We start from the raw sequence: 11,093 nt of genomic DNA on the forward strand, positions 1-11,093 counted from the left end.
CCTAGGCGACACACACAAAATGAAATTCTAATGGTGCCTGCTAAGCCTATTTGAAAACAAATCCTATTTGGCCCCCATAAAGGGAGAGCCAGACTGTCACGTCCCAGTTTTCCAATCTGGAAACGCTCAAAGGAATGGAGGTAGACCTTGTCCAAGTTTTTTAAACGATGTGCCTGTATGGAATCGCCTCTCATTTGCCCCCACCCGGTACTCACTTCTACGTTGACGAGAGCTGGAAATGTTGGACACAAGGAAAAAGCTTGAGATGTTACTGGGCCAGGTGTATTCAAATAAAATCAAGAAAACAGCAATATTAGGTATATACACAACAGCATAAGTGAAACACGATGTGATGTAGCATTTTCTATTCGAAGCTCACAGTAGAACAACTTAGTAAACAAGACCTCTCGTCTCCCTTGCTGCAGGAGCTCATTTGAGCCTTTCAGTCACTTCCGTTCCTTTCGTATCCTCGTATAAATAGTCCCACCCACACCTTACACAATTTAGAAAAGATGGATGAATCACAAAAATAGACCCAAATATGGCGTTTTTACTTTCTCGAGTACAACGAAAATGAACATTCCATCGTTAAAATAACGTTCAAATCATTGGAAGCAATAAAGAGAATTCTTATGTCTTAGAAGGCCTTTTATAAGGCTCTGCAGAGATTAGAATCTTATTGTTTGACCCAAAGTACATGGTCAAAAAAGTCTCTCAGATAGGAAACTGGGGAATTGAAACGCTGGGCCGTTCAAAATATTCCTTCTGAGGGTACAGCAGTTCCTTTGGTTCTTCTCTCTTTCCTGGGAGGTCTGGGCCAGCCCTGGCCGTCGGTGGGGTCTGTGTGGCGACACACGACATCTGTGCACACTCACAAACCACACACCCTCCTATAGGAAACAGAACAGGAGAGCACGCTTCGTGTCTGGGAGTTCCCAGCCGTCTCCGTGGAAGGAAAATCTTTAACAGCCTCAGACTTTAGGGGAAAGGGAAATCACTGCAATCTGGGAGAGACCATTTTAACCTTCTGACTTCAGCTGCAAAACGTAACAATCGGATTAGTAATTTTTTTTTTCTTTTTTTTTCCTTTTTAACAGATAAGCCAAGGCAGAGAGAAAATGCAAACGAGGGTCGTGATCTGCGTCTGGTTACTTCGCTTTTTAGGAATGAGTTTCACTCTGCTACTGTTTGAGATTCACTGCGAGGGCCTCTGCGCCCACGAGTCCCACATCGAGTTGTAAACAAGAGGCCGAGGTGGGTGCCTGTTGGACGGAACAGGTGGCTTCTTCTCCGAAGGCAGACGTCGGTCTAGCGAAGCAAGGTTGCCGGCTGGGTGCGGTCCGCGCGGCTGCCGGTGGGCATCAGCCGATGAGAAAGAGAATACTTGCCCATGTCGAGAGTGTTCTTCCTGAGTAACTTGGCCTCGCTTTCAGGAAGCAGGGCCGGTAGATGATCCTAGCATATGAAAGACTAGCACAACCAGCGACGGTCATGTTTTCCTCTCGAATGAGGCAGCCGTCCCAGCCGATGGCCACGAGCCTCCCTGGGCGTCAAGGCTGCTGCTGATACTGCCCTTCCGTGGCCGTGTAGAAATCATCCAGGACACTCTGTAAGTAATCAAACGTCGGCCTCTCTTCTGCCTTTTCTTTCCAGCACATTTTCATGATGTCATAGAGCTCGTCGGGGCAGTTCTCCATGCGGGGCATCCGGTAGCCCTGCGACAGGGCGGTCATCACGTCGGCATTAGTTCGCCCTAAAGCAAAAGAAATGTACCATTTAGCAACCTGACCGAGGGTCGAGCACTGGAGTGGTCTTTCCGCTCCTGGCATCCTACATCCACTCTTGAAGCGAGCCGTAGATGCTGTCATGGACTGAACTGTGTCCCCCACCCCGGCCCCCAAATAAATTCACACGTTAAAGTCCTAGCCCTCCATCTCAGAACGTGACCACGGGGCAGAGATACGGCTTTGAGAGAGGTAATCAAGTTAAAATGAAGCCTTGAGGGTATGCTCTCACCCAATCTGACTGATGTTCCTTATAAGAGGAGATTAGGACCCAGAGACACCAGGGACGAGTGGGCACCGAGGAAATGCCACGCGAAGACACAGCGAGAACATGGCCCTCTCCAGGCCAACGAGGAGCCTCAGGAAAAGCCCAGCCTGGCAGCATCTTGTCGCAGACTTCCGGCCACCGAAACCGTGAGAAAATTCCTTTCTGTGGTTTGAGCTACTTAGGCTGCGGTACTTCGTTACAGCAGCCCTTGCAAATGGATAGGGAGGCTAAGGAGGGTTCGGTAAGCAACTAAATAACGCGTAACTTTTACTACGAAGGGGATCAAGACGGCATTCGGTTTGCCAGAGGGAAAACGGGCAAAGGAGAGAAGCAGAAGACAGAGCAGGTTCTTTGAATGGCAAAAGGATAATGGACTTGACTGGCCTTAAATGATCTAGCCAAACCCAATTCTAACCCTCAATCTCCATTTCTTTTGCGGTATTTTTTCCAACTTCTACCTGTAATACACATACCAAAAAAAATCATCCTCGCGTACGTTATCTCGTACCAACGTAGTTTTTTCAAATCAGCTTTTCAACATAAGTTTACTAAAGGAAGTCAAAATCCTTAAATCAGCCAGTCCAGTGGATTATGTCCCAATCATGAAATTGTCCCCTAAAAAGACTTCAGTGCAGAGCTCACACTGACTCTAGAATGTGTATGTTCTTAACGTCCAGTGAGGGAAGGGGAGTGTTCGTCGTTCCTACTGAGCTCTGCAAGAGGACTGGTAACGAAGGGTGGCCTTTCATGTGGGCAACTGTCCATCTTTGACCCTGAGAACAGCTTTAAGGAAGAAAAAAGAACATTTCCCTCCGTGTTTGAAATGGGGTATCTACATCTGTATGTTTTGCCGACTGTGTGGATACCTTACCGTGTAGGGAAAAAGCTGAGTCATGCAGAATGTTTCCACGTAGCATCTGATACCCGGCATACGAGGAGTTCCATTCATTACAACAATTTCCTTTCCATTAGCCATAGGTCTTACCAGGGGCGGTCACTGAGAAGGTTCTAAGAGATAGCTAGAAGTGAAAGGTCTTTGACCAGATTTGAAACAGAGCGTTCTTGTGATTTTATTCTCTGATCAGTGTTTCTCAAATTGTGGGTCACTACATACATTGGATTTGAGATCAACAAATTGACCTTTTTTTTTTTTTTTTTTTAGGGAGCTACCAGTTTTTAAAAATACATTATAACAGAATAAAATAGAAAAGATCAGAATGCCCCGCACGTAGTAAAAGTTAGTGCGATTTTGTGAAAACTTTTGTTTTGTTTGTGGAGCGGACTTTCTGTTTATTTCTTACCGTGGGGCATGATCGGCGACCTTTGAACTCCTCTGCCCTGAACTAACCTTTCTTTTTCTAAGGACACAATGACTGAAGGCCCTGCATGGATTTTAAACCCTTGAAAGAAGACATCATTATTTCAGTCTTGGAAAAGTCCTTGTCTTTGAAATGGAAAGATCCAAGCCAACCTTACAATAGTTAGGATCTCCTGAAAGTTGTTTATTTACACGGTGAATTAATTTTGCTCAAGTCTGTTGAAACACTAGCTTCAGATATTTGTGTAACAGGAATGTTCTAATGGAAAGACTTCAACTTATTCTCATTGCTTGAAGCCAAGGGACCGATGTGCAACACTCTATTCATTTGGGGTTCCAGTCTCCATAAATTATGTGACTTCAGCATTTCTCTGGCTCTTGTAACTAGCCAAGCTCACTTGGATAAATTTCAGTTGAAATCTCTGTATTTGCTTCTACTTGGGCATTGGGCGAGGCTCTGCGATCCTGGTAGGAGGATTACACCCAGGATGATAGACAACGGCAGCTGGACCAGCAAACTTCTTAGGAATACGTGTTTCACTTTTTTTAAAGTTTATTTATTAAAAACATTTTTTAAACATTTATTTTTGAGAGACAAAGTGAGACAGAGCATAAGTGGGGGAGGGGCAGAGAGAGAAGGAGACACGGAATCTGAAGCAGGCTCCAGGCTCTGAGATGTCAGCACAGAGCCACTCACGGACCACAAGATCAAGACCTGAGCTGAAGTCGGACGCTTAACCGACTGAGCCACCCAGGCGCCCCTTATTTATTTATTTTGAGAGAGGGAGAAAGCGCAAGTCAGGGAGGGGCAGAGAGACAGAATCCTAAGCAGGCTCCATGCTGTCAGCACAGAGCCCGATGCGGGTCTCAAACCCACGAACCACGAGATCAAGACTTGAGCCAAAGTCGGACACTTAACCGACTGGCCACCCAGGCGTCCCCTCTCTTCTGCTTTCCGCCTGGAGAAACCCTAGCTGAATAAACGGTCAGAACGTGCCCACAGAAGAGATGATTTTCTAGCCCGCCCCCGCTTGGCTCACTGCAGAGTTTTCTTTCCTCATTCTCCTCTGTTTTCCTAAACTCTGAAGAACTCTCCGTGATGCACAGAAAGGCCAGGTGTGCTCCATCCTGCCTGAGGGAACTTGACTTGATAAGAGGACCAGAGAGAAATCTGAGTGCACACGTAAGTCAAGAAGCACAACGAGGCTATCCAATGAGGAGTCTTAGGGAAGAAAGGGAGGGGGGGCAGGGAGACTTCAACCAGACCGCAAGGTTAAACCTGATACTTGGTCCTTGCTCTGTTGTGTGAGGTTAAAGAAAGCAAACACCCATTGGCTGGTGACGGAAAAGCTAGCACTAGGCTCTGAGAGACGCAGAGATGATTAAGACAGAGTCTGGTCCTCAAAGGGCACGCAGCCCAGCGGGGAGGATGCCCTCAAGGAGAGGGAGGTGTGGGTAGGAATTAGCAGAGACTGAAAGTTGGTGAAGGAGCACAGGGAGGAGAAAAACGCAGTGCAGCCGAGAACAGAAAAGGAATGGAGAGTTAGCAACTCTCTCCCCTCTGAATGGGAGTCCAGCAGGCCCCAGAGACCATGAGTCTTTAGAGACAAGGGGCCCTCTGTGCGTGTGAGCGAGGGAGTAGCAGCTGCTATGGGACCACAGCCTCCCACCCCCTAATACTTCCAAAAGGGCAGGTTTTTGTCTCTTTCTTTTGAGCACCGTCTGTGACCAAGGTGAGTATTCACAGCAGATGAATCCCCTGATTCCACTTCACACGCTGGACGTGTCTGGTAAGAAACAGCCAGGAAAGTGCCTGGGTGGGGCCGTCGGTTAATCGTCCGACATCAGCTCGGGTCACGATCTCACGGTTTGTGAGTTCGATTCCCCGCGCTGGGCTCCGTGCAGGCAGCTTGGAGCCTGGAGCCTGCTTCAGGTTCTGTGTCTCCCTCTGCCCTTCCTCCCCCCCACTCACACTGTCTCTCTCTCTCTCACCAAAATAAACAAACATTCAAAAAAGAAACAGCCAGGAAAGACATGATGCTTCAGGAAACTTTGTCATTTTCAAACTTCCTTTTTCTTTGTAAGAGCAAAGCAAAACAAAACCCCAACCACAAAGATCCCCTCTATTTTCTTTAGAAAATTCATATATGAATATGACTGCAGTTTGCTTTTAGGATAGGGAAGTAAGGATCTTTTGCCCCACCTCCTCCCCCTCCCCCGTTTAATGTATCCTAAAACACAAGGAGAACAAGAAATAGAGACTTCAGCTCTGCATTTGGTGAAACCGGGAGACACTTGTCACCCGGAGGCAGACGTGGTCTGAGCCAGGAGCAGGCACGTGGAACAGAAGCACCTGGGCGAGAGGATCACCACCAACAGGCAGGATGTGTCCTCCCGGCACACCCTGGGGAACTCCCACACGGAGTCACCGCACACACTCAACAGAAGGGTGACGTTGGCGGCCGCAGACAGACTGCACCCGGAGCCTGCCTGGCAGGTGGCCCACGTTGGCGCTGGAGAGACTGAAGGCGACAAGCCCACGCTCGGGAACGCCAGCCCCCGTGGAGGTGGGGGTAAAGTGCAGGCTGAAGGAGACTCAGGAGGAAGGCTGAGGGTGGGAAGACGGGACCCTCCCGACATACACCACAACCGGAACGGACCTTGAGGACACAAGCCAGACGCAAAAGGGCAAATGCCGTATGATTCCATTTATCGGAGGTACCTGGACTTGCCAAATTCAGAGACGGAAAGTAAAACAGAGGCTGCCCGGGGCTGGAAGGCAGGGGGCTGGGGACTTACTACAGCTTAGGTCCGGGGTGATGAAAAAGTTGTGGAAATGCAGGGTAGTGATGGACACACGACAAGGGGAGCGTACTCACTGCTACCGAATTGTGCACTTGAACATGGTTACCATGGCAACCGTGGTTACTGTGGTTACTCTGTGTATATCTCACGACAATAACAAAAAAATACAACCACAAACAACCACAGAAGACGCTGAGGCCCCCTCCCCAGTGCACCTCCAGAGTGCTGACAGCCAGGCTGGTCCCCCACAGGCAGGACCTGGAGATTCTCTTCTGAAGAAACTAAATGTTCCCAGAGAACACACCTGAGGACACTGTCCCGGAAGGGTGCTGACTGGTGAGCCTGGACCACCGCAGACCTTCGTTCCCGTAAGACCCCTCATCAAAGGAAGGGTGGGCAGATAAAGCCTTCGAGCAGTACCAAAGGGCAGGATGACAGAAGCCACGAACAGACATGAGCCTCAACCTCCCCGTACGTGATCCAGCAAGAGAACAGAAAATGGGGAGGAGGAGTTTCGAGGAAGCTACCTATGAAGATTTCCCAGAATTTACGGCCGCAAGTTTCCAAGTAGAAAGGACAAACAGTTACTCAGAGTAACATGATGACCAATGACATTTCAGGGAGATAGAAAGATCCTGAGTTCTTCCATGGAAAAAAAAAACAAGGGGATTCGGGACACAGGATGGGATTCGGAAGCCATCTGCTGTGGCTAAGCCACTTAGGAAGGCAGATTCGGCGGAGGAATCTGTTTAACATTCTAGGTGAAAGGTTTGCTGTACGAGCATTTACAACATAAGCAAATTCGATAACGGTACTTACTTAGTGGTTTAATTTTATTTAGGTCGCGAGTCTCTCAAGAAAAAGCCCCATTCGGGAAGAGTCCTAAGTATGAAGTACAAGCAGAGTATCACCTCTGAAGCCTCAAATTTTCATGACCGGGGCGCCTGGGTGGCGCAGTCGGTTAACCGTCCGACTTCAGCCAGGTCACGATCTCGCACTCCTTGAGTTCGAGCCCCGCGTCGGGCTCTGGGCTGATGGCTCAGAGCTTGGAGCCTGTTTCCGATTCTGTGTCTCCCTCTCTCTCTGCCCCTCCCCCGTTCATGCTCTGTCTCTCTCTGTCCCACAAATAAATAAACGTTGGAAAAAAAATTAAAAAAAAAATTTTTTTCATGACCGTGATAAGCTGTCTTTAGTCATTCAGAGCTCACGCATCAATGGGAACAAGAGAATGCTTGACAAAAACCATTTCTCACCGCTCTGAGCCCAGGGGGGCTAAGAACTTTAAAACACAGCAGAAAATTGTTGAAATGGACTCACAGTAATTGAAAACAAAGGATTTGAGGGATCTGCCCAAAATAGGATTAACAGGTACAAAAGCCTGTTTGTAAAAGGCGTGTTAAGAAAAAGACCTTTCCAGAAGTTCGTGCCTCCTCAATGTACCTATTTCAACACAGAGAACTGAAATGGGAAATGACACTCCTACCATCTACCCTATACTTAGTATGTGACTACTAGCATTTTGATTTTACTGATCAAAATGGATTTGTACCTTTTATTCTCTTATTCCCAGAAGTTTGTTCTATGTGGGTGATAACCAGTTTTGGAACCCAGTCAACATGTGTTTTGGTACACCTTTAATTGTATCTGCATGAATATTTCTAGAATGTCTCTGTTCAGTTCAGCAGAAATTGATAACAATGGTTCCTATGGGGGCAAGGGGGCAAGGGGGGTTGTACGGCTGGAGGTTAGGGATGAAAGGCACACAGAACTGCCACCATATCCTTCCCCGTAGGTCTTGAATTTAGAACCATGTGACCATATTCCTACTTAATGGTAAGTAAAATGGGGAACATTTTTACTTAAGAGAGACTAGTATGAGTAGAGTATTTTGAATTCTGAGCAACAAATATTAAAAAAAAAATTTTATGTTTATTTATTTTTGAGACACAGAGAGAGAGAGAGAGAGAGAGAGAGAGAGAGAGAGACAGAGACAAGCAGGGGAGGGGAAGAGACAGAGAAGGAGACACAGAATCCGAAGCAGGCTCCAGGCTCCGAGCTGTCAGCACAGAGCCTGACGCGGGGCTCGAACTTACAAACCATGAGATCGTGACCTGAGCCGAAGTCGGATGCTCAACCCACTGAGCCACCCAGGTGCCCCTCTGAGCAACAAATATTACAATGACTAAAATTCGTGAAAGTAAATGTCTTTGAGGAGCATGAGGCCAGGGAGGCAATTTTTCATTAGAAGTCTCTCCATACCACCTGGTTTTTTGATGAACATATATTACTTGAGCAAGAATTGAAATATTTAATAAAGACGTAATTTTTTAAAACTTAGAAACATCAGAAGTTTATCAAGAAGAAAATTAATATAACCTATCATTTTACTGCCCAAGGATAGTAACATTTTGCTATATTTCACCTTCTGGTCTTTTATTATTATTTTGTTTATTAATGTTTATTTTCGAGGGACAGAGTGTGAGTCAGGGAGGGGCAGAAAGTGAGGGAGACAGAATCTGAAACAGGCTCCAGGCTCCGAGCTGTCAGCACAGAGCCCGACACGGGGCTTGAACTCACGAACCGCGAGATCATGACCTGAGCCAAAGTTGGACGCTTAACTGACTGAGCCGCCCAGGCGCCCTGTCTTTGATTTCTTTTAAAATACATGTTCACTTTATATCTGACTTCCTTATCTCCTTTTTGTTCCCTCCCTTTCTCTTATTCCCATTAATTTTACAAACCACTTTTAAAAAAGTGGTTTCTAAACCACTAAAAAAAAAAAAAAAAGCATCTCCAGCACTCTTCCAGGTAGAGAAAATATGCCCAGATAACTCAATTATCAGTGGGGTCTCTCTCCCACAAGAAGTTTTATAGCAGTGATGGATATGGCCTGTGTTGGCAATATTCACTAATTTCCATGTTACCTGTGAATCAAGTCCTCTGATATTTAAGTAAATAGGATTGTTCAATTCTGCTCACATGTCCTAATGCTGGAAGCTCTCATCTTCTACAACCCTCACGACTGGAACACCTCACCAATCCAGAGTTCCTGACAGTATCTCACATCCCCCGTCTTTACAGGGGACAAGCCATCTGGGGGACAAGCTATCTGGGGAACAGAGCAATCAGTGCTTTCTGGTTGGTTTTACTGTATCCCCCCTCCCCCCACCATTTTTCTACTGCTTTACTTTTCTTTTCCTTTTTTTTTTTTTTTTAACATTTTTAATGACTTTCTTCCCCTAAATATTTTTAAATCCTGGGCATTGAGCACAGTGAATGAGAACAAGGTATTCTTGGGGTTCAGGCCTGGGGTTCAGAAGCAGCTCTGCAAGGGGCTAGTGATTCAGTTCTGGGCCCGAGTCTCCTCTGAGCCTCACAGGCATCGCCTGTATGTCGCTGTGGAGCATATCCTACGTATCACATATCATTTTATGAAGTCAAATGTTTATCTGATCAGATTCAGATTATACACGTAATTTACAATCTCTCTGTATAGATACAGATCCAGATGATAGATACAGATATGTAATGTCAGATATCAGGATTGATCCAGAAATATTTTCCTTGGGCACCTAGGTGGCTCAGTTGGTTAAGCAAAAGACTCTTGGTTTCAGCTCAGGTCATGACCTCGCGGTTTCATGAGTTCGAGCCCCACGTTGGGCTCTGCACCAGCATCATGCAGCCCGCTTGGGATTCTCTCTCTCTCTCTCTGCTCCTCCACACTCACACTGTCTCTCTCAAAATAAATAAATAAAAAAAAACATTTTCCCCATTTTATAGTAGTGTTTTCATTCACTTCGGCATCTAGAGCGGGGTTGGCAGTCAGAATATGAAACGTTGGTACAAGAAGGATTTCATGGGACGGTCAGCCCACCGCCTGAGGCTCTCCCCTCCCTGGTCCCCTGGTCCCTGATTCTCCATGGCTCATCCCAAAACCGCACTGAGGGTGATCAGGAGCACGAAGGCCACATTGCTACTCTGTCCACAAGTTTTTCTCATCCATAGCACGGTGTCTGTCTAGACGTTAAATGGCACGTCATTCGTTCATTCATTCATCCGGCAAGCACTCACTGAGACCCAAACCACGGGGCCTCAGGAAGTCATACAATGGCTGTTTCCCCTGTGGGTCACCGGGCCCTCCAGACAGCCCTGTGGCTCCCTCCTCAAATTGCTGAGTCCCTGCTGCCACCAGGATCACAGTAGACAACCAGCTACCCTCCTCCCCTACTCACTGATCTTTAAGCTACTCCATAGTCCACTGCGCCCTCTGACAGTCCGTCGCCCAGTTGACTGTTACCAGTCCCTTCCTGCTAGGATATCAGCTCTCAAAGGCACAGGAGCTGTGACTGCGGCATCCAGGCACCTCGAGGTGCCCGGCGCCCTCAGGTATTTTTTTGAATGAGGGAACGATTGAAACATTAAAGATTTAACTGTAATTTCATCGTATCATCGATTTTGCAAAAAGCCGAACATTAACAAAAATGTGGAGGCTTTGGGAGAAATCCTTCTTCCTGCATATTCAGGCATGGATCCTGGGAAAAAAGGGCGGGCCGGCACAGTCTGGCTCCAAGGGCTTCGGGTGTTAGGAATCTAGAGACACTGAATGGATGGCCTCACATTCAGTAAGTTACAGACTGGGAAGATCTTTCACCGAGAAGCAGAGGTGGTCCCTTCCTGAAGAGGCAGAGACTCCAAAGTACTTTATACAATATAATCTGTTTCAAAACTAGCCAAAAAGCATTGTAAATCCTCACTGTTGTGTCTGTTTCCTCCTCTGACAGGTGTACTGCCGAGGAAGGGCACCTGTGTCCAAAACGTCCTCGTAACGGCAACGCCTACGAGAGTGCCAGGCGCCTTCCAGGCATTAAGTGGTGGAATTAATTAGAAAAACAAAGGGAAGGGGCGCCTGGGGTTAAGC

At 47.0% G+C, this 11,093-nt stretch overlaps 1 protein-coding gene across 4 annotated transcripts in view; it reads right to left on the reverse strand.

Annotated features, from left to right (window-relative positions):
* Positions 1–260: 260 nt before the first annotated feature.
* Positions 261–11,093, reverse strand: part of LYN (LYN proto-oncogene, Src family tyrosine kinase) — a 94,901-nt gene continuing 84,068 nt past the window's right edge. For all 4 annotated transcript variants that reach the window (XM_040487766.1, XM_040487767.1, XM_040487764.1 and 1 more), the window contains exon 13: positions 261–1,753. In XM_040487766.1, the coding sequence (XP_040343700.1) occupies positions 1,551–1,753 (203 nt within the window). In that variant the 3' untranslated portion in view covers positions 261–1,550. The remainder of the gene's footprint in view (positions 1,754–11,093) is intronic.

This window comes from Herpailurus yagouaroundi, unplaced genomic scaffold (genome assembly GCF_014898765.1).
Source record: "Herpailurus yagouaroundi ecotype Mexico unplaced genomic scaffold, PumYag 165, whole genome shotgun sequence".
Classification (NCBI taxonomy): domain Eukaryota; kingdom Metazoa; phylum Chordata; class Mammalia; order Carnivora; family Felidae; genus Herpailurus; species Herpailurus yagouaroundi.